General features: G+C 38.3%; 1 protein-coding gene across 1 annotated transcript in view; it reads right to left on the minus strand.

Moving 5' to 3' along the window:
• LOC311289270 (NLR family CARD domain-containing protein 3-like) overlaps positions 1–26,104 on the minus strand; it is a 39,039-nt gene extending 12,935 nt beyond the window's left edge. Inside the window, exons 1-6 of the mRNA XM_084407109.1 lie at positions 26,016–26,104; positions 19,238–19,513; positions 19,064–19,156; positions 16,652–18,467; positions 16,224–16,397; positions 13,072–13,245 (exon numbers count right to left, since the gene is read on the minus strand). Of these exons, the coding sequence (XP_084263235.1) occupies positions 13,072–13,245; positions 16,224–16,397; positions 16,652–18,467; positions 19,064–19,156; positions 19,238–19,493 (2,513 nt within the window). The 5' untranslated portion in view covers positions 19,494–19,513; positions 26,016–26,104. The remainder of the gene's footprint in view (positions 1–13,071; positions 13,246–16,223; positions 16,398–16,651; positions 18,468–19,063; positions 19,157–19,237; positions 19,514–26,015) is intronic.
• Between the last annotated feature and the right edge of the window lie 670 nt (positions 26,105–26,774).

The following is a 26,774-nucleotide window of genomic DNA, read 5'->3' on the forward strand; positions in this document are numbered from 1 at the left end:
AGAGAGTGCGCGCGCGCGACCGGCTCTCTCTCTCACTCTCTGCTCGTTCTTTCAGTTAAACATACGCCCTGTCACAAACGCAGCCGTTCATCTACATTACTCACCGATCAAATAAGACTTTGGCGGGACAAAAAATCATTTTGGTGGGCGCTAAAATGCAGGAAAATTCATGCGTGAGTTTCCATTAGACTCACACGGTAGCCAGGCGTCTCATCAAATTGGCGAGCTCAGCTCAGTTGACGCTGTGTGCTTCAAGATTCTGACGCAAGTCCTAAGATTCCAATTGGCCAAGAGAAAAAGTGCTAAGATTCCGATTGGCCCAGAGAAATGTCAATTATAAGAATTATCCAATAATGTTTCGCAATTCTAGCCTGCATGGCAGTTACTGTGAGAAACAATAACCCCCCCCCCCCCCCCCCCCAAAAAAAACTCTCCGGTTCTACGCGATTCACGTAAATGACCCAATTGACCAAGAAAACGGCGATTGTCGCCGAAAAGCGACAAGTTTGCAGGTATGACAATATAAGGCACCAGCTGATATGTAATTTTTTTAATGCACAAATAAATGTGAGCACTGTGCATTTGTAATAGAAGATAGGTGCTAATTTTACATTATTTTATAAAGTTAAAACAAAAATGTATCATATTTAAATGCATACAATAACTAATTTTACATTTTGGCAACTATGTGCTGTTGACTTCCGCCCATATTAACATTATTGTACATAGGGATTTAAAAGAGAATAAATTTTTTCCCCCTTTGTACTGAGTTTAATTAAGGCATAATATAACTGTTTGTGAAAGTGTGTGAAATAGACTGAAACATGTTGAAATATGAAATATAGGAAGGTAAGCAACCTTTCAATGTACGACACAAGGATGTTTTTATGCTCCATAATATAAAACATTTCAATATAAAATGTATAATTATGAGTGTGTAGCATATGAGCGGTTCATTCATTCATCCTTTGGTTTTGAATCACATGACTCATGGCTCGGTGTATCTACAACAATGAACATTCCTTATGAAACCCAAAAAGCTTTTAGCCTCTGAACTCATGTATGTAAATCAAACTCTCTGCGAGCTAACTGACCAGCCTGGTGCCAGCATGGCTGGGTTAGATGGCTCTCTAACACCTTTTACGAGCCTCTAGACACACTCCAGAACCTAAAATCAACATTCTTCTCCATCAAAGGGACCCACAAAGAGATAACGAAACTTTCTCCTGCTACGTGACACACCCCCACACACACACAAACATCCTTTGTGTTTAACTTAGAACTTAGAGATATTCTTTTTTGATATATGTACAATTCCATTATGCATGTTGATTAGTGTTGTTTTGATCATATAGTCATGATCTTCAAGTGTTTAGCTCTGAAATATATTTTTGAAGAATGTTTCTCCTCTTTCAGCGGCTCATCAAGCTCCTCTGCTAGAGAGATAACGGAAAGCCAACATTCCGACGCACACACATACACAAACTTTGAATATTAAACTTAGAATATAAGCATGTCATATGTATCTCCTATACTCCTGTTTACCAGACAGGTTATATTCGCTTCATTTATGACGTTTATTTGAATGAACAAACCTTAAATGTGTGTAATTATGCATATCTTATGTAACTTTGTGTATTCCTATAATCTTTCATATGACATGTTTTATATCATTTTAAATCTTGAGACTTAACGGAGTTGAATCTCGATAATAGATTGCAATGATATGATTATTACTATATGAATCGTCTTACTTGAGCAAATCTTCTCAAATTTGACAACACCATAACTCACTCGAGTGGGTGTCTCCCCCAGAGACAAAGGAACTTGTTCCCGCTTCAGATCTTTGGACGTTCATTGGTTGTTCGCGCGAACAGAGGCGTGAACCCATCCTCTCCATAAGAGACTGACACCGAAGTCTCTCTGGGAGCACTTTTACGAACCCTCTTCGTCAGCGAGAAGATCCATATGGCTCCCTTTTTGGGAGCGTTCTCTGTTTTACTTTTTCTTTAAGTCTTTTCTTTATTTTCGTCTTCGGACTCTCCCTATGTTCAGCAAAGCAAACGTAGCCGGCAACCTCAACTTTAAAGAGACTTGAACATCCCGCGGCCGCGCTCAACCGAAGCAAGCCCTGCTTTCTTAAAGAAACACACGCACGCTGCTCTTAGGACACACGCACGAACTCTGCGTTCTTCAGCAATAAAGAGAACCATTTTGCAAGATAAGTTTATTGAACTTTTAATGTAATCTGATTTCTTGTTGTCTCTCAAAGGTGACCTGGTCTGTGATTTTGCCTAACTGTGATCTACTACTGTTGTAAGTTCGGCAATACAAATAAAAATTTCGCCATTAGATGGAACATAGTCAAACGTTAATTTAAGAAATGTATTGATGAAAAATGCAACTAGAATTGCCTGTGACAGAATGTTACAGTGTCTTTTGTAACTGGTAGTGAGCTGTTACTCTGTGTTAAATCCTGTAATAGGACAGTCATTAACAAAAAGCCACATTTGTGTGGCAGAGTCAGTATTTCACACTGGATAAATGAATAAATCAGTAGTGACACGTAACCTAGTGTCACGATATGGTTGTGGAAAAGGAGAGTGAGGACTCAATTGCAGAGGTTGAATGTTTAATAAAGATAGAAAATAAATCCAGGTACAAATGAAAACAAAGCAGGCAAACAAGATAAACAGGTCTTTAGCAGGAACACGAGGAAACATAGATATAACGAACCAGCACTGGACTACAAACACAGGGAGACTAAATAGGGGAGCAAACAAAGGAGGGTAACGAGTAAGGCAGGTGGGACAAATAAATCAACAATCAGATAACAAGATGGGAGGAGCTAGACAATAGACAGGAGAGCACATGGCACAAGGAAACACATGACAAGCCATGTGCTCACAACAAACAGGACTAGAACACAAGAACATGACAAACCGGGAAAGTCAGAGCTCTGTCACCAAACTAAGAATTAAACCAGACAGACGTGACAGAACCCTGACACCTAGCAAGTATCTTCATTCACCAACTTGCAACACAGACTGCCTTGCTAGAACACACATATGTGGGAGATGTGCAATGGATAAAAATAACTCGACTTGAATAAGCCCATTAATGGCATGTTTGAGTCATGCTCTTAACGAACTTTGTTTTATTTCCTCTATCCATATTGTGAATAATAAATGTGTATCATTTTAATTTGCTTGTTGTTACACAATGAAGCCTAACTTATTGTAATAATTATTTGACGTAGCCTACTTTTACACTCAGAATTATTCCTTGGCATCCTCACATACTAAACTGCATTTTTTATTTTTTTATTGTTTGCATGCTGGAGGTACGCTTTTACTTTGTGTGCAGAGTGATGTTAACATTTAAGCTGGTGAGAGAAAATGGCACTATCAAAGAGTCTAAAGAGGAAAGTTGACAGCGAAAATAGGGCATACAAAGAAGAATGGAAAGACAACTGCGTTCATCCTACCTAGTTGCAAAGCCAGTGTGTCTTATCTGCAACGAAGTTGTCGCTGTTTGCAAAGAATATAATATTAGACAGCACCACGAGACGAAGCATGGGACCTTCAAAGTGTCCTTTCTGATCCAAACAGGGGCACGAAATCGCAAATTGAAGCATTGAAAGAAAATTATGCACACAGCAGCAGAATCCTAGTGCAGGGCCTCACAGATCAACAGAAAGTGACAAGTGCGTCCCTAAAAGCGACACAACCGGCCATTCACTGAGGTTTAGAGGTTTTCAAAGAGGTTATGGTGACAGTTTTGAAAGAACTGGCGGCTACTGACAAGTCGATGAATGCTGTTATTGCCTCTGTGAAACAGTTACCCCTATATGCGAGGTCCGTTACCCAGTGCATAGATGCGCTGTCAGATGCTGTGCAGGAAGTTATGATCAGTAGTCTCAATCAGGCCAACTACTTTTCCCTAGCCATTGATGAGAGCACTGACAACACAGATGTAGCCCAGATGTGCATCTATGTTACTTTCAGGGAAGTTCAGGGAAGAGCTGTTTTATTTTATTCCATTAGAAGGGCACACAACTGGGGACATTATATTTATGAAAATGGAAGAGATGTTTAAGCTGCATTCATGGTCATTTGGGAAGGTTAACCTAATCGTGACAGACGGGGATCCTGCGACGGTGGGAAAGCACAGAGGTCTGGTAAGCAAAGTGAAGGAGATTGGCCCCCAAATACATGAACTGCATTGCCTCATCCACCAGAGTGTCCTTTGCGCCAGGCTTAGCGGTTAGCTAAAGGAAGTTATGGATTAAGTGATGCGAATCATTAATTTTGTCAGGGCAACATCAAGCACACAGCATCGTCTTTTCCGACAACTTGTGGCTGAGTCAGAAGAGGCCACTTACGAAGACTTGCTGCTACACAATGACGTGTTCTAGTTAAGCAAAGGAAGCGCGTTGGGCCGCTTCTGTGCGCTTCTGGATGAGGCCAAGGCGCTCCTTAAATTAAGATGAGGGTAGCAGCTGATCACCTTGCCCTCCTGGAAGATGAAAATTTCATGTCTAATGTTGCATTTTTAGCGGATACATTTGGCAACCTAAATCAGCTTAATCTGCAGCTACAGGGGAAAGGCAAAACCATAGCGGACATGGTTGAAAAACTGGAATCATTCTTGAGGAAGCTGGAGTTGTTGGAATCAGATATATCAACTGGCCGGCTGCTACATTTCAGTACACTAAAAGCACTGGCCCTGGGAGAAGTGACAGAGCTGATGGTGGACTTCATCAAGGAGCTACGGCCAACTTCACTTCTAGGTTTGTGGACTACTCTATCCCAAAGGATATTATTGCTTTTGTGCGTGACCCTCTCACAGTCCGACCAGGAGACTTCTCCTCCCTGGTGAAAAAAACGATCCCCTTGTTGGACGAGGCAGCATTTCAGATAGAGTTAATTGATTTCCAAACAACTTCCCTGGTCATTGATGTGCTCAGAAGTGCGGAGTCTGTGAGTGCCTTTTGGGTGGCATGCTCAGAAGAGTACAGCGCAATCAAAACACAATGTTCCCTTCCACCTATACATGCGAGTCAACCTTCTCATCAATGAATGCGTTAAAGACACATGAGAGAAAACAACCGACGCATAAATTCTGGAAAACTGTCTGTGGATTAAAGTGACATCCATATCACCCAACATTCAAAAAAATCATGACTGATGGAAGATACCAGTTTTCACATTAAGTGAGTAGCCTACTAAGCCTGTGTAATAGCTAAGGGTGGCACGGTACATGAAAAAACATCCGAACCATTCGGTTCACTTGTCTCGGTTCGGAGCGTGTGTGTGTCGCACGGTTCGACGCATGCGCAATGTAGCCTCGTGCCCGTGCTAATACATTGCTAAATCATAAATCAGATGTATGTAGAATAACATTACGACGTCCAGCAATCGATTTAAATAGTACACTTGGTTTACTTAGACATTTAATGAGATCTACTCCACTATATGTTGTTTTTTCACGTGAATAAATGCATATATCGACTGTTTCACGTATGTACTTTAATGGTCCAGTGGCAGAACTTGGCATAATCAAGCGTGTCATAGGTTCTGAAGTTCTAATCCGCACTCGTATATATTTTTTTTCTTTTTCATCAAAACCGATTATGTTTATCAGTGGTTGTATATTAAGCAGGGACAGATTTGTGTGAATTTTGTTTTGTGATTTCACCGGAACGACTAGAGAGTCTCCTCAACGGATTGAAGCGTGCGTCCGAGTGAAGACTGTACGGCGTGTGCACGAGCCACAAGAGAACACTGTATCAGCGCCACTGATCGCAGCGGCAACGAGCACTTTGATCACTTGCTTAAAAAAAACACATTTCAGCGCTAGATTGCTTCTTATGTAACAAACGAACGAAACGAATACTTTGCTAGTTAACTGGAGATGTTTTATTTATTTCTATTGGTACATCCGTGCCGCAAGATGTTTCAAAAGTGGTGGGGACAATATCGACCCTGGCAAAAAGTGGTGGGGACATGTCCCACCTGCAAATTACGCCTATGATGACGAGACACGAGGAGAAATTGACAAAGAACTGTCCGACACAGCCCACGTAGCTCTCGCTACAGATGGATGGACCTCCAGGGCCACTGAAAGTTTACTCATGGTGACCACTCACTATATTACTTCGGAATGGGAAATGAGAAGCTGCGTTTTGCAAACACGCCCCATTTATGAAATAAATAAATTAATAATTAGATAATTAAGCTATATATCATATGCTGAAGTACATTTTTGGAGTGTTAAAGATTTAAAAAAAAAATAACAACAAGAACCGTACAGAACAGAAAACCGTGACCCTAAAACCGTGATACGAAACGAACCGTGGGTTTTGTGAACCGTGCCACCCCTAGTAATAGCCAAAATGTATTTTGAACGTAGTTACTGAATTGAATCTAACTTTAATTCATGTAGCCTACTCCTGTTTTCTCTATCATTTCAGGAGTATAAGCATTTGCACCCCCAGCTGTTCTGCATCCATGATCAAGAAATTAGTTGTTTGCTGATTGTCTTGTCAATCTAATTTGACAAAAAAGGAATAACTTTGTTATTGTTCATGTGTTGGTGCTGAGGCCCTGTGTTATAAGCAAACATTTAAATGGTTCACTGTTAGTTTTTTCATACCACACATTTCATGACTGCTATTTTAGAGGTGTGTCTAGCGATCCACAGACTCTTTTGAATGTCGTTCAAAACTTTTTAAATTAAAAGATCTCAATTAATTTCAAGATAAAACATTGCTGCAAAAACGTTCTCATACTTTTATTTTGATGGAAAAATCACTAACAACGAAGTGATTGTGAGTAACTATTGCTGTCATGACAGATCTATTTCAGAACCAGCCGCTATCAAAATAATCTGGCTGCGGACACGGGCCAGATATTATTGCTGTTGGGCCAGTTTTGGAGTCAATTTTTGACGTGTACACGGATAAGGCAAAATGTACTCAAACTCCCAAAGGGGGCATCGCTTTTTTAACAGTTTTACTAATAATTTTTAACAGTATTACTGGGCCTATAATATCAATAAGCTTTTGTATTGGACCAACTCCTCAAGAGTTTCTGAACACCTTGTTTGGGCCCGAATGGAATTGTCATCCTCATAATTCTCCCTTCATTCTGTGATTTACTCTTAGCTTCCTATAAATTGTAAAAATTTCTTTGGCAGTTTAGTAGTAGCCAATACTCTTAACCCCCTGGGGTCGGCGGTATCGCCGGCGAGACCAGCTCGCGTTTTTCCTTATCAGTGCAAAAGATATTCTAATTACTCTGTTGACTTTGATCTTCCATACACGTTTCATACATCAATCGATCCTGTTAAGTGTGTATTATTTTTGTGTATACTCACAATAAAAACAAAGTGTTGTGCTTTTTGCCAAATAAAGAAAAATAAACATGATGCAAGTTCTGCTTTCTCTCTGTCAGTGAAGTCCATTCTGAAACGCATCCGAAAATGAACCATAACTCAGCGAATACTCAGTCAAACAGGCATACAGACACACAGGCATGAAGCTTGAAATGAAGTAATTTTTATAAAAAACAAATATTCACAGTTTATGTAATATGTATGAAAAGAGAGAGATGTCAATCGTTCTCATCTCAGCTCATTAAGTTTTAATGTGACCCTGCCCACGGAGAGAGCGTGCTATTCAAACGCAAATGTGAGGCGATCCACGCAAACCTGTGAAACGCCCACATCAGCTGGATAACACACACCGCGAGTTTACTTTCAGACTGTACTTTACGACGTTGTGAGGAATAATACTATCTTGATAATCCTGGAAAATTTACCGCAGAAGTTCTGGAAGTTTCATATCGAGGAGCAAAGGGATCCGGCTGAGGAATAGGTCAGTTCTATATCTGCTTTGTTCTAATCGCAAGTGTCTGTACACGCAAAAGACTGTTTTATGAATCGCGTTTCTGAGCATGAATGAATGAACGCACAGATGCGCGCTGTTGTGGAGCTACTACAGCTGGCAAAAATACTGTTTCAAAATGAATCGCGTTTTTGTGTGTGAATGAATGAACAGCTTTTACCAAACTCTATTGCTATACTGAGATGAGTAAAAATCGACTACAAAATCGGATAGATTATAAAGTTTTTACTGTAAAATACTGCCACATCAAATAAGCTTATAATGTTGCCAATTTCTGCTCATATGAATTGAATTACGTATGATAAAATGTATACTTTAGTTTTTACAAAGCAAGATTACACTGGAAATATTGTTACAATTTTAAATGTTGTTGTAATTGTATAACCTTTTTAATAAATACATACAAGGATAGATGTAAACAAAATCTTAAAAGGTCAATATAAGCCTTCTCTTTAAATAATTTTATTATGCTTTATTAGTGACACATTTGGGTAGAGAATATTTTCCAAATCTGAAAATACAGTATGAGAACAATTAACTGCACAATTACTAGAAATGTTTACCTTGGATATTATACAATTTGCAAGCACAATTTGTGGAAAAAACAACAACAACTGTGAACCAATTTTATATATATACACACATATATATATGTGACCAGTCACGGAAAGTAGGGACACAAGTCGGTTCTGGGGCATTTTGAGTTATTCGCATATTCTGAAAGTGTAGTATTCAAGCTTTCCAACGATGTGTAACACATGGAAATCTGATAATATTTGGAGAAGTTGTGGCCATTTGAAGGTAGGCACTCAAAAAAACTGAAATGGTAGAAATCTGCTTCTAAAGATTGGCAAGTTCTCACCCTTCTGGGAATGACAATAGGGCTCATTTACATCTCATTTAGATAAGTCATACTCCCTGTAAAGCCCCCCCGTCTCCCCCTCCCCCCTGAATGTACCAATTCTACAAATTCTCTAAATAAAACATCTCCAGTTAACTGGCAGAGCATTCATTTCGTTCGTTTTTTAAATAAGACACTAGCGCTGAAATGTGTTGTTTTTTTTAATCAAGTGATCAAAGTGCTCGTTGCCGCTGCAATCAGTGGCGCAGATACAGTGTTTACTCGTGTGGCTCGCGCACACACTGCATTGTCTTCACTCGACGCGCTCTTCAATCCGTTGCGGATACACTCTATTCGTTCTGTTGAAATAACAAAATAATTCAAACGTTTGCGTGTCCCTGCTTGATATACAACCACTGATGAACATAATCGTTTTGATGAGAGAAAAAAAACTATACGAGAAAAAAAAAAAAACCTAGACAAGGGCAGATTCGAACTCTCAACCTCTGACACGGCTGGCGAAAGCTCTACCACTGTACCATTCATTTACAGGCGGATCTATGTATTGGCACTGACAACATGTATTAGGCTACATTTCATTAAACGACAAATTAAACCCCATGTAACCTACTATTTAAATCGATTGCTGGACATCGTAATGTTATTGTCGTCCATCTTCATTGAATTTTGAAATCAGATAGAGCCGGTCAGAGCGCTGCATAATAAGTAGCCACGCCGGCTTATTCAGTATGGAAATACACACTGACAATGACACGCCCCTACTGCGTGCTAGAATCTCCGAAAAACAAGCCGATTTCAACATAAAAATGTACGCTTTTAAATATACCAATACTGCTATCGCAAACATGGAGAGGCTTCTTCGTGATCTCAACTAACAGATTCTGCGAAAAAAACGAAAATCACCAATTTTGAAAAAAAACGCTTCTTTCTCATTTTGCTCGAAAGTTGTGCTGCCGACTTGTGTCCCTGGTTTCCGTGACGGGTCACATATATATATATATATATATATATATATATATATATATATATATATATATATATATATATATATATATATATATATATATATATATATATATATTGTCCTTGCATTCTTTCTTGTGGCTCAGTCACACACCTGAATGAAAGGCTCATTAAGTATGCAGCCTCATTATGTGGGGGCATTGTCTCCTCAGGTGTGAATCACGCCCACCTGCATATTGCCTTTCCAAACAAAAAGTGTGTTACAAAATTTAAATCAATGTATTGTTTTATGTGAACGATTAGGCAGTATGATTTTCACATCATTTTGAAGAAAAAACTCTAGGCGACAAAATGCATTATTCAGAAGTCCTATTGACACATATTTAGTATGTGTTTTGTGGCCTTATTTCCGAAATTTTCATTTTTGGTTTTTTCAATAACCATGCATAAACATTATTTTCTCAATTATGGTAGCCCTGTTTGTGCTAAATAGAGTGTAATTATACCTTTGCCATTAATATGTTTATAAGCAACTGAAAAAAGCACAAATGTAAGGGCATGTCAGAACATCTCAAGGACCCCAAAAACACCTTAGACCCCAGAGGGTTAAAATATGGGTTCAATTTAGGAAGCATTTTGGGTTAATCAAACCATCTGCTCTGGCTCCTATAGTAAACCATTTATCTTTACTACCATCATGTTCCGATCCAGTTTTTCATGACTGGTCTTCTAGGGGTCTCAGTACCATCAACGACATTTATGATAAAGGAATATTTATATCCTTTTCAGAATTGTCAGAAGTTTGATCTTCCGAAAACACATTTTTCGCTTCTTTTAGATCAGACATTTTGTACAAAATCAGTTTGCCCAGTTTTCTAATCTTCCTCCTGATTCTAAAATGGACACCCTTCTCTCTCTTAGCTCAGACAGAAAAGGGCTAATCTAAATAGATTAATTAAATCCTGACCCCTCTATTTCACTCAAAAATACTTGGGAACAAGAGCTGGTGGTCACTATACTTGAAATAGAGTGGGATTATATAATTGATTTAGAACATTCTTACTCTATATGCGCCCGGCTCAGTTTGATGCAATGCAAGATTCTTCACAGAGTACACTACACCAATGCCAGACTAGCCAAAATATACACAGACAGAAGTGACAGTTGCAATAGGTGGAAACAATCTCCAGCCAATCACACTCACATGCTCTGGTTAAAGAAAAGCAGAGCTGTGGTTCATTTAATTTGTATATATACTAGATGTTGTATCTGCACAAAATGCCAAAACATATATTTTGTAATAAGAAAAGCCGGGTATGTGCACATGCATCACCTCATTGAACCTCACCAAACATAGTCCCATACTACATAAGTTGCAAAACTATTTCACTGATGAAGTAGCAGGGCAGCGTGACAACAAATTTCTGTGGACTTGTATGAGTGTGTCTTTACTCTATGTGTATGCATTTTTATGGGAGAGCGGGAGAAAGTGAATAAAGTTATTTTGTAACTTGGAAATGGTTTGTGATTTATATTCTATTCTTTGTTATATTTTCTTAGTCTTTGTGCGTTTTGGTTCTTTTGCTGTTGTAGGCTGTCAGGACCTCTGAAATAAATGAAATAATTTTAGCAAAGTGATATGTTAACCCTCTGGGGTCTAAGGTGTTTTTGGGGCCCTTGGGATGTTTTGACATGCCCTGACATTTGTGCTTTTTTCAGTTATTTATAAACATGATAATGGCAAAGGTGTAAATTCACTCTATATAGCACAAACAGGGCTACCATAATATGTGAGCAACATGAATGTAGATGTTTGTATTTTTAAGAGAATAATGTTTATGTGTGGTTATTGGAAAAAATAAAAATGAAAGTTGCTGAAATAAGACCACAAAACTCAAACTAAATATGTGTCAATAAGACTTTTGACTAATGGATGTTGTCGCTTCGAGTCCTGGCTTCAAAATTATGTGAAAATAGTCTTGCTTTATCGTTCACATAAACCAATACATTGATTTAAATTGTGTAAAACAGGTTTCGCTTGGAAAGCCAATATGCAAGGGGGGCGTGAAGGAGGAGTAGTTTAACATATGAGCAGAAATTGCTAAACAAAAGCTTATTTGATGTGGCAGTATATTCTACAGTAAAAACTGTACCCAAATCTAGTCAACAAAATGTTGTCTTTCATATTTCGCCTGACTGTAACGTTGTTTTTATGAAATATTAGGGCATATAAATGGTAATTTGCAGTTTAATACGTTGCTTGTGTACAAATACAATAATACAAATAGCCTACATTTTATTTCAACATATTTCAGTCGATTTTTACTTATCTCAGTATAGCAATACAGTTTGCTAAAACATCATCATTCATTCACACACAGAAAGCGATTTAAATTTAAATGGTCTTTTTGCGAGCTGTGGTAAACAGCGCGCATCTCTGCCGTTCATTCATTCACAAACAGAAACGCGATTCACTTGAAGGAAAAAAAACGTACTACAGTATTCCTCAGCTCAGTCGGATCCTTGCTCCTCGAAATACCTGCACTTCTGAGGTACATTTTCCATTATTATTATTCCTCACAGCGCTGTGAGACGGTGTAAACAAGTAATGATCTGAATAAACTTGTGTTTTCTCGAGCTGATATGGGGGCGTTCACAGGTTTGCGTGGATTGCCTCATTCATTTGCGTTTGAATAGCGCGCACTCTCCGGGGCGTGGTCACATTACATTTGAATGAGCTCTAATTAGCTCGACTGGAATCGCTCTCTTTTAATACAGATTTCACAAGCTGAGAATATTTGTTTTTTATATAAATTACTTCATTTAAAAGAAGAGAATTCAAGCTTCATGCATGTGTGTCTGTATGCCTGTTTGACTGAGTATTCGCTGAGTTATTGTTCATTTTCGGACGCGTTTCAGAATGGACTTAACTGACAGAGAGAAGGCAGAACTCGCTTTGTGTTTATTTTTCTTTATTAGGCAAAAAGCACAACACTTTGTTTTTATTGTGAGTATACACAAAAATAATACACATTTAACAGAATCGATTGATGTATGAAACTTGTTTGTAATATCAAAGTCAACAGAGCAAAATGAATCTCTTTTGAACTGTTAAAAAAAAAAGCGAGCTGGTATTAGAATTTTAGAACTTTAGAATTTTCGTCAGCCAATCAGAATGAAGCATTCAGTAGTCTCGTAGCATAACTAGAGCTAAACCTCTGCAATCTTTTGTAAATGTAGTAATGTAATATATATAATAAAGTGTAACTGGTTTGTAATAAGTAATACTGGTTAAGATTGTAATGCTTTTTTTGGTGTTGCTTAAAACTCTACATACTTGAGTTTTTCCAGTCTGTAGTTTGGATGGTTGAGTTTATCAGTGAGCAGCTTGACTCCTGAATCTCCTGGGTGATTGTAGCTCAGATCCAGCTCTCTCAGGTGCGAGGGGTTTGAACTCAGAGCTGAAGATACATATCCACAGCCTTCCTCTGTCACCATACAGCCAGACAATCTACAAAGACATACAGCAATAGTCCACATGACTTTAGTTTGGCAATCAGGCGTTACTATCACACACTGACCTTGGCTGCGTTTCCCAAAAGCATCATAAGCCTAAGTTGATCGTTGAGACCATTGGTGGCAATTGTTCTACGATCAACTTAGGCTTACGATGCTTTTGTGAAACTCATCCCAGTGCAGTTTGTATTCGCAACTGTTATTTTCTATAGACTCAGTCAAAAAAGTGTCTGTGGAAATGTACCAAAGTAAAAATATTACTTTTCTAAATTAAGTTAAGTCGTCAGACACATTTATGATTATTTGCATTATAGAAATATCCATCCATCCATCTTCTTCCGCTTATCCAGGGGGGCCGAGCAGCAGTCTAAGCAAAGAAGCCCAGACTTCCCTCTCCCTAGACTCTTTCGGGGGAATACCGAGGCGTTCCCAGGCCAGCCGGGAGACATAATCCCTCCCCGGGAAGGCGTCCAGGAGGCATCCGGAACAGATGCCCGAGCCACCTCAGCTGGCTCCTCTCGATGAGGAGGAGCAGCGGCTCTACTCTGAGCTCCTCCCGAGTGACCGAGCTTCTCACCCTATCTCTAAGGGAACACCCAGCCACCCTAAGGAGAATGCTCATTTCGGCCGCCTGTATCCGGGATCTTGTCCTTTAGGTGATGACCCACAGCTCATGACCATAGGTCAGAGTAGGAAAGTAGATCGACTGGTGTGATGAGGTTCAGTGTTTGGAAGGAAGAAGACAGAGTCGGCGTGACTGGGACTTGTACGTTTTATTGTGAAAACTCAAAACAATAAACAAAAGGCGTGCACACAGCGCATTCACCATTGCCTCGCTACAGCACCAAAAACAGTCTCACATTAATACTCTTTCCACAGCTTGTGCTCAACTCTTTCCACTTGATCAGCTCAGACTCATTCCACAATGTTGTCGGCCACTCTTTCCACTAGATGATGGCATACGAGTCCTCAGTCCTTCTCTCTCTCACTCCACAGCGGCTTATATCAGGTCTCTCCACGCCAATTACTGCAACAAGACACAGGCGTTCGTCTTTTGCACTTGACCTACTTACGCACCGCTCGTCTCCTTTCTCTCTCTCTCCCATTACAGACCTCGCAGAACCACGCCCCCCTTGCCACAACCGGTAAATCAAGATTTTCCTTGCAGCTTAGCTCCTTCACCACGACAGACCGGTACATCGACCGCGTTACTGCAGAAGCTGCACCGATCCATCTGTCAATCTCCCGTTCCATCCTTCCCTCATTCGTGAGCAAGACCCCAAGATACCTGAACTCCTCCACTTGAGGCAGGAACTCTCCACCAACCTGAAGCAGGCAAGCCACCCTTTTCCGATTAAGAACCATGGCCTCTGACTTTATTATAGAAATATTTATACCTATTTCAGCCTTTCATTAGGTATTTCTTATTTTTAACTGTTAGCAGTAATTTCAATTGACTATTCTGTTTTTTATATTTTATTGTATTGTTTTGAATTGAAAATATATAATCTACATTTAGATAAGAAACATTAACAGTCATACAAATAGGAGTGAATGTGTGCATATTTTAAAATAAATTATTGTTTGCAAGTAGTTCAAATGCATTAATTTACAATGAATTCTAGTAGCTAATAAATTCTTAATTTTCCTTAAATATCTTCAAATTTAAACTAACTTAAGATTTAATTTTAGCAGAAAACCTCAGGGAGCTAATTACAATAAAACACAAATGATACACCTTAATATTTCTTAATTGTTGAGAGATTTATAAACAATTCTCATTACAAAATTGGGATTAAAATTGTTGATTTTAACATTTTCAGATCCATGTTATGAGTAGCCCAAACTCACTTGCAGGAGTTCATGTGGAGTAGCATTTACTGCAGTGGACTCAAACTCAGCTCCTCGAGGGCCAACCGCCTGCAGAGTTTAGCTACACCCTAAATAAACATGTCAGATCCAGCTAATCAAAGTCACCAGTATTACTAAAAACTTCCAGGTAGGTGGTTTGGACCTGCATGGATCTAAACTCTGCAGGACAGTGACCCTCCAGGAGCTCAGTTTGAGACCACTGATTTAATGTGAACTGAGTCGCTCTGAAACACTGAAAACACAGGATCATTCATCATCATATCATGTGTTAGTGTTCTTACTTGTGCTTCGTTTCCTGTGAGTAGTAAGTAGCTCTGTTCCATTTTTTTTTTTTTTATATATATATTTTGAGATCAACCTCGTCAGTCTTTGATAAATTACTCTTGTGATTTTCTTTGGATTTATTTGCTCTGTTTGATTTTCTGACTTTTTTTTTTTTTTTGACATTTTTAGATGTTTTTTAATTTACCTTTTTGGGAAACACTCACCCTATTGGCTTTTTGTATTGACTCCTTGGAAAAAAATTGGAGTTACAGTTTTGGAATTACTTTATCATTAGCCTTCTACATTCAGCCCTCACAGCCTAGTTCTAACCTTGGTCCTTACAGTCAGAATTTATATATATACGATTACATCACAACCTTCACAATTTGATTTTCATACTAAGCCAAATCCTGTTCTTTCAACCATGCATTGTTAGAATTCATGAAAAAAAAATCCCAGCCAACTGATAAGTAACACTGTTTCAAGTTAATTTTGACTCCTGGCTGAGATGCTAAGCATTCACAGCCACTAGATGGCGGTGCTAGCTTGTTCAGTGCTGTCAGAAGCAATCCATGTATGAAATATAAGCATAAGTAATTTTGCAAATTCAAACTTTATACAGTCAATTCCTGCCCCCCCCCCCCCCACCCCAAGCAATATTTTTCCCAGACTTGTGCAGTCCATGTGGTTCATACTTCTGTATAAATATGAAAAAAAAAAATCACATTCCTGCAAATGTTGTTTTGTCTCTTGGGGGCGCTAAACGGCCGCTTACCTCACTTATTGGTTAAGTCCGCCTCTGATTATAGCATAGTTAGTTATTTTAAAACCATTCACCTCAGTATTTCCAGCTTACAGTTTGGACTCTTCAGTCCATCAGAAAGAAGCTTCACTCCAGAATCCTTCAGGTCATTGTTACTCAGGTCCAGCTCTCTCAGAAAGGAGTTTGAGGATTGTAAAACTGAAGACAAACGTTCACAGGACTGAAAAGTGAGATTACAGCACTGTAGCCTGTGTAGAGGACAAAACAAACAGCAACAGTAATGCTTATTAGCTATTATAATCTGGAGCTTTAAAATACCTTTAACTGTAGTGATGTAGGCAAAGCTAAAACAATTTTCTCTTCATAAAACATCAAACCAGCATTTATATCATCACACACATTACATTTATTCATTTTTCTGAACAGTCTAGGCCAGGAAGTCACCCATTTAAAATGAAGGCAATTACAAAAGACTAACAATGAATGTAAAGGAGACTCTTACAGTGCTCTTCTGGTGTTTCTGATCACCGGCAGCAGTCTCATCAGTGCTTCATCAGATCTTCTGTATTTCTGCATTTCAAACGTCTCTTGAGTCTCTTCTGACATCAGGAGCACAAACACCAGACCAGACCATTGAGCAGAGGACAGATTCTGTGCTGAAAGATTTCCTGAGCTCAGATTATTCTGGATTTCCTCCACAAAGTCATCTTTCAGTTCACTGAGACAGTGGAAGAGATTGATGGTCTTCTCTACTGATTTCTCCTTCTCTATTTTCTTTTTGATATAGTTAACTGTGTTTTTCATGTCCCCTGTTCTGAGTTTCAGTCCTGGCAGTATTCCCTTCAGGTCACTCTGATTGGACTCCAGTGAGAGACCCAGGAGGAACCGGAGGAAAAGGTCCAGGTGTCCGTTCTCACTCTGTAAAGCTTTCTTGACTGCAGCCTTATGAAGCTGAAACAGTGGCTTTTTGGACAGTCTCCATGTCAGTTTTTCTCTCCAGGATTGAAGAAATAGGTCAGCTTTCTCATCTTTGCCCATCATAAACACATAAAGAGCAGCCAGGAATTCCTGCATGCTGAGATGTACAAAGCTGTAAATGTTTCTTACTGAAACCTTTTCCTCCTGAAACATTCGAGTGCATAACCCAGAGTACAACGACCCTTTTTGGACATCTAGTCCACATTCCTCAAGATCTTCTTTGTAGAAAATCAGGTTTCCTTTCTCCAGCTGTTGAAAGGCCAGTTTCCCAAGCTTCAGAATAATCTGATCAAAAGACACTGCATTGGCTTTAAGTTCAGGGTCATCACAGTATTTTTCTTCCATCTGTTGCTGCTGAGAAATTAAGAAGTTTGTGTACATCCCTGTGAGAGTTGTGGGAGTTTTGTCATTACTTTCTCGAGCCAGTAGAGGCTGAAGAACAGTGAGAGAGATCCAGCAGAATACGGGGATGTGGCACATGATGTGCAGACTCCTGGATTTCTTGATGTGACTGAGGAGGTTTCCAGCAACCTCAGGACTGCTGTTTTTGATGAAGTATTGCTCTTTCTGCTCATCGTTAAATCCTCGCACCTCTGTCACCTGATTAATGTAGTGACGGGGTATCAGACTGGCTGCTGCTGGTCTGGATGTGATCCAGATGAGAGCAGAGGGAACCAGGTGTCTCTTGATAAGGTTTATTATTATCTTACTCACAGTTGTTTTTTCATTTACATTTGTAAATGTGTCATCTTCTTTAAAGTTCAAAGGAAAGCGACATTCATCCAGCCCATCAAAGATGAACATAACTTTACCATCACCTTCAGGAAGAGAGGGCAATTCTTCAGGACTACCAAAGAAGTATTTGTTGAGCAGTCCCATGAGACTGCACTCTCCTTTAATCGAATTCAATCTACGGAATGGAAGTGGAAATATGAAGACTATATCCTGATTCTCTGTTCCTACAGCCCAGTCAAAGATGAATTTATTGACAGAGACAGTTTTTCCCACTCCTGCGATCCCCATTGTCAGCACTTTTCTGTTTCGTCGACCCGTGTCACACTGGACTTTAAACATGTCATTACACACGATTGGCTTCTCCTTATCAGTCAATTGGTTGTGATTTGATTCGATCTGTATCACCTCATGGTCGTTCACTCTTCCTCCAGTCTCATTCCCCACCACATATAAATCAGTGTATATATCGTTCAGGTATTTCTGATGACCCGTCTCTGAATTACCAACCAATATCTGCTCGTAGTCCTGTTTTAATTTGTCCTTCAGTGTGAGGCTGGTCTTTGTGTATTTATGAAGAGTAGCTTCTCTATCGTCTGCAGTTGATCCTTTAAGAAATAGGGGAAAAGTAAGTGATTGTGTTTTTCATAAAATCATGCTTCTACTATATTCAAATTAATCACACTCTTACTGCAATAGTGTTTACATGCACATCTTACACTGATTATGCTGAAGTTGACAATATAAATGGTGATGACAACGCATTGACTAACGCTGACTCGAATGCAATTGGTTTAAATAAAAAAAAATCGTAATAACTTCTGATTAATTTCTAATTCCTTCCAGAGCATTCCTTGGATTGTCACTATTGGACTCTGATCAACTTAAGGCCATGCTGACCAAAATAATTAAAAGCTTTTTGATCAAACCATTGACATCTAGCACACCAAACAATAAATTAGACTGTATTAGGGTTAGGTTGGGGTTATTGCAATGACCCTCTATATGTAGAAGTTGCTTGTAGAAGTTTTAATTCAGGATTTAAGACTCTTGTAAACCATTTAACCATTCGTAAAAAATGACTAGACAGTCTGTTCTAATAAATGTACTTGTATAAGATCTGCTGCTGTTCTTCTTGGCCCTGTAATTGTTGCTTGCTGTTATATTTTCTCGTTTCCATGTACAGGCAGTGATTGTTATTTACCCCTGATCTCTTCTGAATGAGCTCCAACCGTGGCAGACGTCTTTATATTGCCTTCAGCCTGACTTGAGTGTGTGTGTGAGAGAGGATCACTCACTGGGAAACATAGACCACACAAACACATCAGCAGAGCAAAGTCAGTCAGTCACATTACAGTCACTGTGAATTAAATGTTACCTTGCTTGTGATTGTTCTCCAGCTGATCAGCCAGATTATTCTGGTTTATCTTCCTCAGGATCTCCACTGTGATCTTCACAGCTTCTTCTGGCCCAAAACATGCTACCATCTTATCCACTGTGTCTAAGATATCTGCATTCTCCATTTCAGACTTTGATATATGCTTGTTATTTTTTAAGTGCCATTTAAACTCCTTCAGATGATCTTTTCCCAGGTCCATCAGTGAGTTCTTGAGCAGCTCTTCAACAGACGCCATCGTCCTTTACAGATTCACAGCTGCAAGACAAAAAGAAAAAGATCTGAAGTAGTTTCACTCTTAACATTTGGACCTGAGTGCTCAAATGTTATTTGGATTATGTAATGAAGCTGTTTTCGGATCAGGACTCTCATCCAAACAAATCTGTTAACCCTCTGGTCCTCTTCGTTTAGGGGTCACACTTGGCTCCTTCGTGGTCAAAAGTGACCGAAGCCTTAAAATGTAACTTTTTTTCCCAGAAAAACCAATGTAATATATTTTTGGTCAATAATATTTTTTTGATTATTATTTAGAATTTTGAAAGGATTCTATGGTGCTATATAATAATTATAAAAAAATTTATGAGCATTTTCTTCCATTAGAATTATTATTATTATTTTTAATAAATGCAACATTTCACGTTAAAATAAAGTGCAGGCCTTTAAAATCTCTTCTTTTTTTTTAAGCGAGGAGTTAAAAAATAAAAATTTATGTAATGTCATGTAACCACCAGTAGGCTGTAGCTCCCTATATAAATACATAGAGAGGCTTTTTGATTTATTTAGATATATATTTAGACATTCTAAAAGACTGTGTGTCAAGGTTTAGATATTTTTATTAGATAAGTATCAGGTTTTTTGCATTATGATTACAATCAAACAATAGCATTTGGTTAGAAAGGGAACACAATGCAAGCATTTTTGTTACTCAGTATTTGATCATTAAAAAATTTAACAAAATAAGGGATGGACAGTGATAATTCAAAACACTTTATATACAGACATTTTGCAATTAATTGGTATTTTATTCAGTTTAATTATATAAATGGTAATAAAACTTCAGAAGGGAACAGCAATTATGATCTAACAGCAAAAGCATAATAAAATAACATAACAGCAAACAATCATTATCAAACTGTAGGTTAAAAAAGAGGAATACAAATGTAATAATAATAATAAATATTTTAACTATATACATACAAACTGTAATTATTTTATGCAACAGATATCAGGAACACCTATTAGGCTAAAACAAGAGCAAATACAATAATTATCAAACAGTAAATTGAAGAAAAAGAGGAATAAAAATCGAAATAACCATTAATAAATATAATTTTAACTATTTACATTCAAACTTTTGGCTAATTATTTTACACATTGCTGCACATGCAACACATAGTAACACAGTGTCTCTTGCACATTGGAAGTTTGCAATTTTTGCAGAAACTGCTGGTTTTTACATCCTTTGGCAAGCACATTTGGCACCACTTTCTTTTTTCTGAGTGACTGGTAGTAGAGGGATGTGTTGTGGAGGTACCAGCTGTGGAGGCACCGGCTGATGAGGGACCAGCCGTGGAGGCACCGGCCGATGAGGGACCAACTTCCTCATCTCTGGAATCCTGCACTTTTCTCAGGAAGCTCACAGAGGCTGGTGTGCGAGGAATGTTTTGCCTTCTTTTTATGAAGGGGTACACCAGCGCTTTCCCCAGCTCCTCCAGAAAAAGCCTCCTTCAGTAGCTTTTCGTCTGTCCCCAGGTGGGATTGATTTCCCTCCACAGCACAAATGAATTGTAGGCCGAGACATCAATAATATTGAAGAAGAGAGCCATGGCCCAGCGAGCTGTCTTCCGTCTACATGTGTATGTTCCAACAATCTGTAATATTACACACACATGCACAACATTTTAGTAAATGTTTGGTCATCTATTGATAATGCAATTTACTCTTTTTTTTTTTCAATACATTTCAAGTTCAATTTACCATTTAGCTTAGAATATAAGTTATTATTGTACAATTATTTTTAGCAGTGAACAAATACAAAGTAGCACATACCTATCTAGACAGGGTTGTAGTTGTAATCTAAAATCGTTGTAGTCTAAAAGCGTTGTAGACTAAAATCATCTCCAGTTTTCTGTCCTCACGTTCACTGACTGCTGCATCCTTGTGTGTGGTGCTCATAAGAATCACATTCTTGTTCGTTTTTGGCAGTAGGACATTATGGTGTGTGTCTCTGTGAATGCAAACAGAGATGAAAAACGAGCCCTGTTTCCACTTGTCACCAATGCACTTGGGAGCTCTGGCTTGTTTTTTTCGCACAGTACCTAGCATCCTTATTTTTCTTCGTAAGAGCTCTGTGCCAAGAGCATAAGAGGTGAAAAAATTGTCACACGTGACAATGTGCCCCTCAAGATCACGTAACATTTCAAGCACCACACGTTTGCCCAGGTTTTGCTCGTGTTGTGCTCCTGCAGGTTTGCCGGTGTACACCTGCATATTATAGCTGTAGCTCCTTTTGTCATCTCATGCTGCCCAGATTTTCAGACCATATTTAGCCGGTTTGCTCGGCTTATATTGCTTGAACTGGCACCGGCCCCCAAACCCAATCAAGCATTCGTCCACTACCCATTTTTCCCACAGTTCACGGATGGGTGCCAGCTTGTCAGTTTATCTTCTTGCGGCTCTTGTTGTTTTGTCGTCAAAACGTTCCACACTTGACAATTTGGTAAAATCTTTCAGATTTGCTTGAAAAATTGCTTTCCCCATCTCACTATGCCACAGGCTTCGTGTTGCTTCGTCATCGGATTTAAAAACAAAATTTTATTTTTTTGAAGTTGACAACATATATGGTGATGGAAATGCTTTGATAAATGCTGACTCGAATGCAATTGGTCATCATTTACTCACCCTCCAGTTGTTTCAAACCTCTATGAATGTATTGTTTTCCCTACTATGGAAGTCAATGGGGTCCATCAACTGTTTGGCATACAGGTTTGAAACAACTTAAGGCTGAGTAAATGACAGAATTTTTCTTTTTAAGTAAACTATTCCTTTAAGGCCATGCTGACCAAACTTATTACAAGATTGTTGATCAAACCACTGACATCTAGCAAACCAATCAAGACATGAGACTGTATTAGGGTTAGGTTGGTGTTATTGCAATGACCCTGAGTATGTAGAAGTTGCTTGTAGAAGTTTTAATTCAGGGTTTAAAACTCTTGTAAACCATTTAACCATTCGTAAAATCACGACTAGACAGTCGGTTCCAATAAATGTACTTGTATAAGATCTGCTGCTGTTCTTATTGGCCCTGTAATTACGGTTGCCAGATTTTAATAATTAAACCCCTAGTCAGAGCTTTTCTGTTAAAAGAACTACCCGGCCTTTTCATTAGTATCTGGCAACCATGCGCACGAATGGTTCTTCTTCTACACTGCTGAAGAAGCGCGGATGATCAGACAAGTAAGCTGGAGTTCAGCGATCTTCATTTGAGATTTTCTACTTAAATTAAAGTGTCGTTCAGTCGGTCTGTGTTCTGCCACGAGCCGCTTGCGCTATCTGTGCGACTAAATCTGCAATCAAAATGCAGGCTGATATCCAGCAGTGGTTTTAATGTTGATCATATTATACGAGCAAGAATGCAATGTTTCCGGAATATCCAGACGATTTCAAATGTGACACTGATTTTATACAACAGTTCAACAAACAGAAGGGTAACATTAAGTGATGTACTACATTTAGAACAGTATTGTCAGTAGGCTTATTGCTCTATTTTGCAACGAAAGCCATAGCAGAACTGCAGCACACAGCAGTGATTCGTGAACAAATCTGTGGCTTTGAACGAATCGTGAGATTCAATGACCTGTTCATAAATATAGCAACTTGCTTTGTTACTAAATGAATGAATGAATGAATGACTCCATGACTCACTCATAAAGACAGTGACTTACCGCCACCTACTGGCGATTTTAATTTAATTTTTAAAAGTATCACTTTGTTTTTGCCATCATTGCATATTTATTGAACATTGTTTAATTTAAAGCATTATTTATTTTATAAAGGTACTTATAAGGATAAAAAAATGAACTGGAAAAATCAATAAAAGGGGGCAAATATTGTCCCTTAATGGAAAAGGTGTGACTGCAGGGGGTACGGCACTCTAAAAACCACTGAACCACTGAACTAAGGAAAAGGGATATGTAGAATTTAGGGGTGTAACGATTCATCAACTACATCGATGTATCGATTTATATTCCTACGATCCAACTGGATCGATCTGTGCTCGGCAAGTTGGCCTTCCGGACGACATATATCGATCTAATATCGTTTTAAAAGGTAATGAATCGATTGTATCGATACTAGGGAATAGCGCATTGGATTTAAGCACGTTAGACTTTATATGGATGTTTTTTCTTTGCACTTTTAATGATAAAGGCGTTAAACGTTACTCGATTCAGTCTGCTTATCTGTGTCGTCGTCGCCATGCGTGACGCGCCAGCAGCAGCGCAAAGACAACAAGCAACGCAAAGTCTCTCACCTCAGAAAAACGGACTGTCCTGTCCTCTCAGCCGCTATACTGCAGTAGCGCGCACTCTTCAATTGCACGCGCAAATGCGGTGGAGCGCGCTGTATCACTTCACTAAAGCGCAAAAGAAATACGAGCATGCAACGTCGTAAATTAGTAAGTTAAGAAATAAAAGTAAAATACCAATAAATTTCGTTATTGGTATGTCATGTGTGTTGCTATTTATCAGGAGCAGTTTCCATGTTTCTTTACCAGTTCTTCTAAGTATTGTGTATCACCATGGTAGCCTAATTGTTGTTTGTTTCCATAACAAAATGCCACTTACTGGTTATTTTGTATATTTTTATATGACTGTGGTGGCTCATACCAAGATTGTATTAACAAAAACTAGTTTGGGACTGCTATTTAATAGCTTAACCTCGCAGTGCCTACTGTCTATCAGTATTTGTCATATTCTTAAAAAAAAAATTGTTAAGTAAAGGGGGACATAACTTGTGTGTCAACAATTTTTGTGTAAACAAATGTATTATACTAGGCCTATATAATTCCTAAAAAGGTGGGCCGCGGCTTGATGACCATGTGGAAATGTGGGTCCCATGGCCAAACTATTCAAAACATCATTCTATGTTGTGATAATCGTAATTAATAATCACAATTACAATTTCAAGGGAATAATCAACAATTATCATTTTTGTCATAATCGTTCAGTCCTACTTATTAAAATAAAATGTGAATGCATTTTACATTAATTGTTGTTTACTTGTTTGTTTATATCTATAATTAATTGATACCTGATTCCCTTACAAGAATTTTTGGCTAAAAAGTTACTGAATCGATTTTAAGTCACTGAATCGTTTCGGATCGGATCGTTCTAAATGAACCAATATCGTCCTTGAATCGTATCGACAACCATGAATCGCGAATCGAATCGAATCGTTGTTAAAACGAATCGTTACACCCCTAGTAGAATTGCACAAGTGCTACTGCTAAAGAGTGCAATGTCAATACAGCCTGTTACCTTCATTTAAATTTCTCATAAGCTTAATTGAATTGGCCTAGAGAGAAAAATTATAATTACATTTACAGTCTAAAGACTACATATAAATAGCTAGCAAAATTAATGTCGAGACTGCAGTTTGACGAAAAGTAATGACAAAAAATGCAATGACCTTTCGTCAACTAAAACTAGACTAAAACTATGAAAGACAAAATGACTAAAAGACCAATAAGCATTTTCGTCTGAAGATGAAGACTAAGACTAAATAAAAAATGGCTGCCAAAATTAACACTGGTAAGAACAGTGTCAATAGTGTAAGTCTTGCACTGAATGCCTGAGAGTTGGCAGCCCTCGCACTAGTCTAGTAATTAACCACTAGTCTTAACATGTAGATAAGCTTTTCTCCACGAATCACGGAAACAAACACCAGTTATTTTGCCATGAGATCTCTTATTTATTATTATTATATGTCAAGACAGAAAAGAAAGACAATTTACTGGAGAGGTGGTCTTCATTTCCAGCACACAAAGGTTGGGCATTTATATGCGGTCCAAAGGAACTTACATTATCCTTACAAGGTAGAGAAACATGTTCATGTTTAAAATCGAATGTATATCTCATGCTGCACAATCCTCATTCCTTATAGAGAATACTTATGCATCAGTGGAAACTATGTCAAGTCACCTTTATTTATATAGCGCTTTTTACAATACACTGATATCAACAGACAAGACAGAACTGGTTAGAATTCTGTCAATTTTATTACAAACAGTTTTGGCGTTCCATAATTTTCACACCAAGCTAAATTCAAGAGTTGGCAGCCCTGCTAGTGCTAAGCTAAAAATGGTAATTTCCCTTTGTATGCAATTGTGTGAATCATTAGCCAAAAAATAAATAAAAGGTTACTTTGACTGATAGCATTATTATTATTATTATTATTTTAGATATCGCAATATATTTTTATTATTAATTATTTTGGCCACGACAGTCATGTAGTGAAAAATCTTTGAAAAAAAAAATCTCCTATTCTAAATGAGAAATAAATGTTGTGAGATGAATGAGGCTATTTATGAAGAGAGATACAGAGACAAATGAGGCTTCAGAAAGCCGTGTTATTTAAATCTGTAAAGTTCTGTATAAACAATGTATCAATGCTGTATATTAAGTTTACATCAATGTGAATCCATACAATGACACTTTTAAATCTAAATCTATTAGTATTTTATAAAGTAGTATTTACTAACCATGAATAATGAAGATTGGTGTTCCTTGTTCCTCCACTGAACCTGAACTGTCTTGAGCAGAAGTTATTTTTAAAATCATAAAGGAATGTGGAGGAGGAACGTTTTCTTCAGAACTTAAACCTGTTAAAACAACTCTTTCAGAAAACTAGCAGAACCAGTTTCAAAAGGAGTTGTGACATGTTGTGAGTGAGGCTTCTTTGGTGAAAACACCCTTTAAAGTGCAAACTTATTTCTTTACACACCTGGACTTTTGGCTTCTAAGCCTTTTCCTGTATTTTATTTTAAAACTTCCTCTGTGGACTGATTTCAAAGCCCTCTGAGACTCTAGGTTGTAGCCGTGATCTTCCTGAAAGCAGTCACATTTTGGACATATAGCAGGTGAAGATCGTCATTATTGATATCCACAGTTACAGCAGTGTCAGCTTGACAAGATGTCCCTTTTTCCCATTGGCATCTTCAGTCAGGGTGGTATTACTTTAATCGGCAGGAGATTTCACGCTAAGGTTGCATTTGTCAACTGGGGAATCCTCTTTATTTTCCCCTGACACTTTGCACAACAAAAGTGAGGAGCCACTCAACTGTGTATTACTATTTTTTGTGTGTTTTTTTTTTACCTTTATTTAACCAGGAAAAGTCCCATTGAGTTACAGTAACTCTTCTCCCAGGGAGTCCTGGCCAAGATAGGCGGCCAAAAAGTTGCAAAGAAAAACATTAAAAAAGACAGGACAAAAAATGACATGCTACACAACAAATCTCTAT

Source organism: Rutilus rutilus (assembly GCF_951802725.1).
Source record: "Rutilus rutilus genome assembly, chromosome: 4".
Lineage (NCBI taxonomy): Eukaryota > Metazoa > Chordata > Actinopteri > Cypriniformes > Leuciscidae > Rutilus > Rutilus rutilus.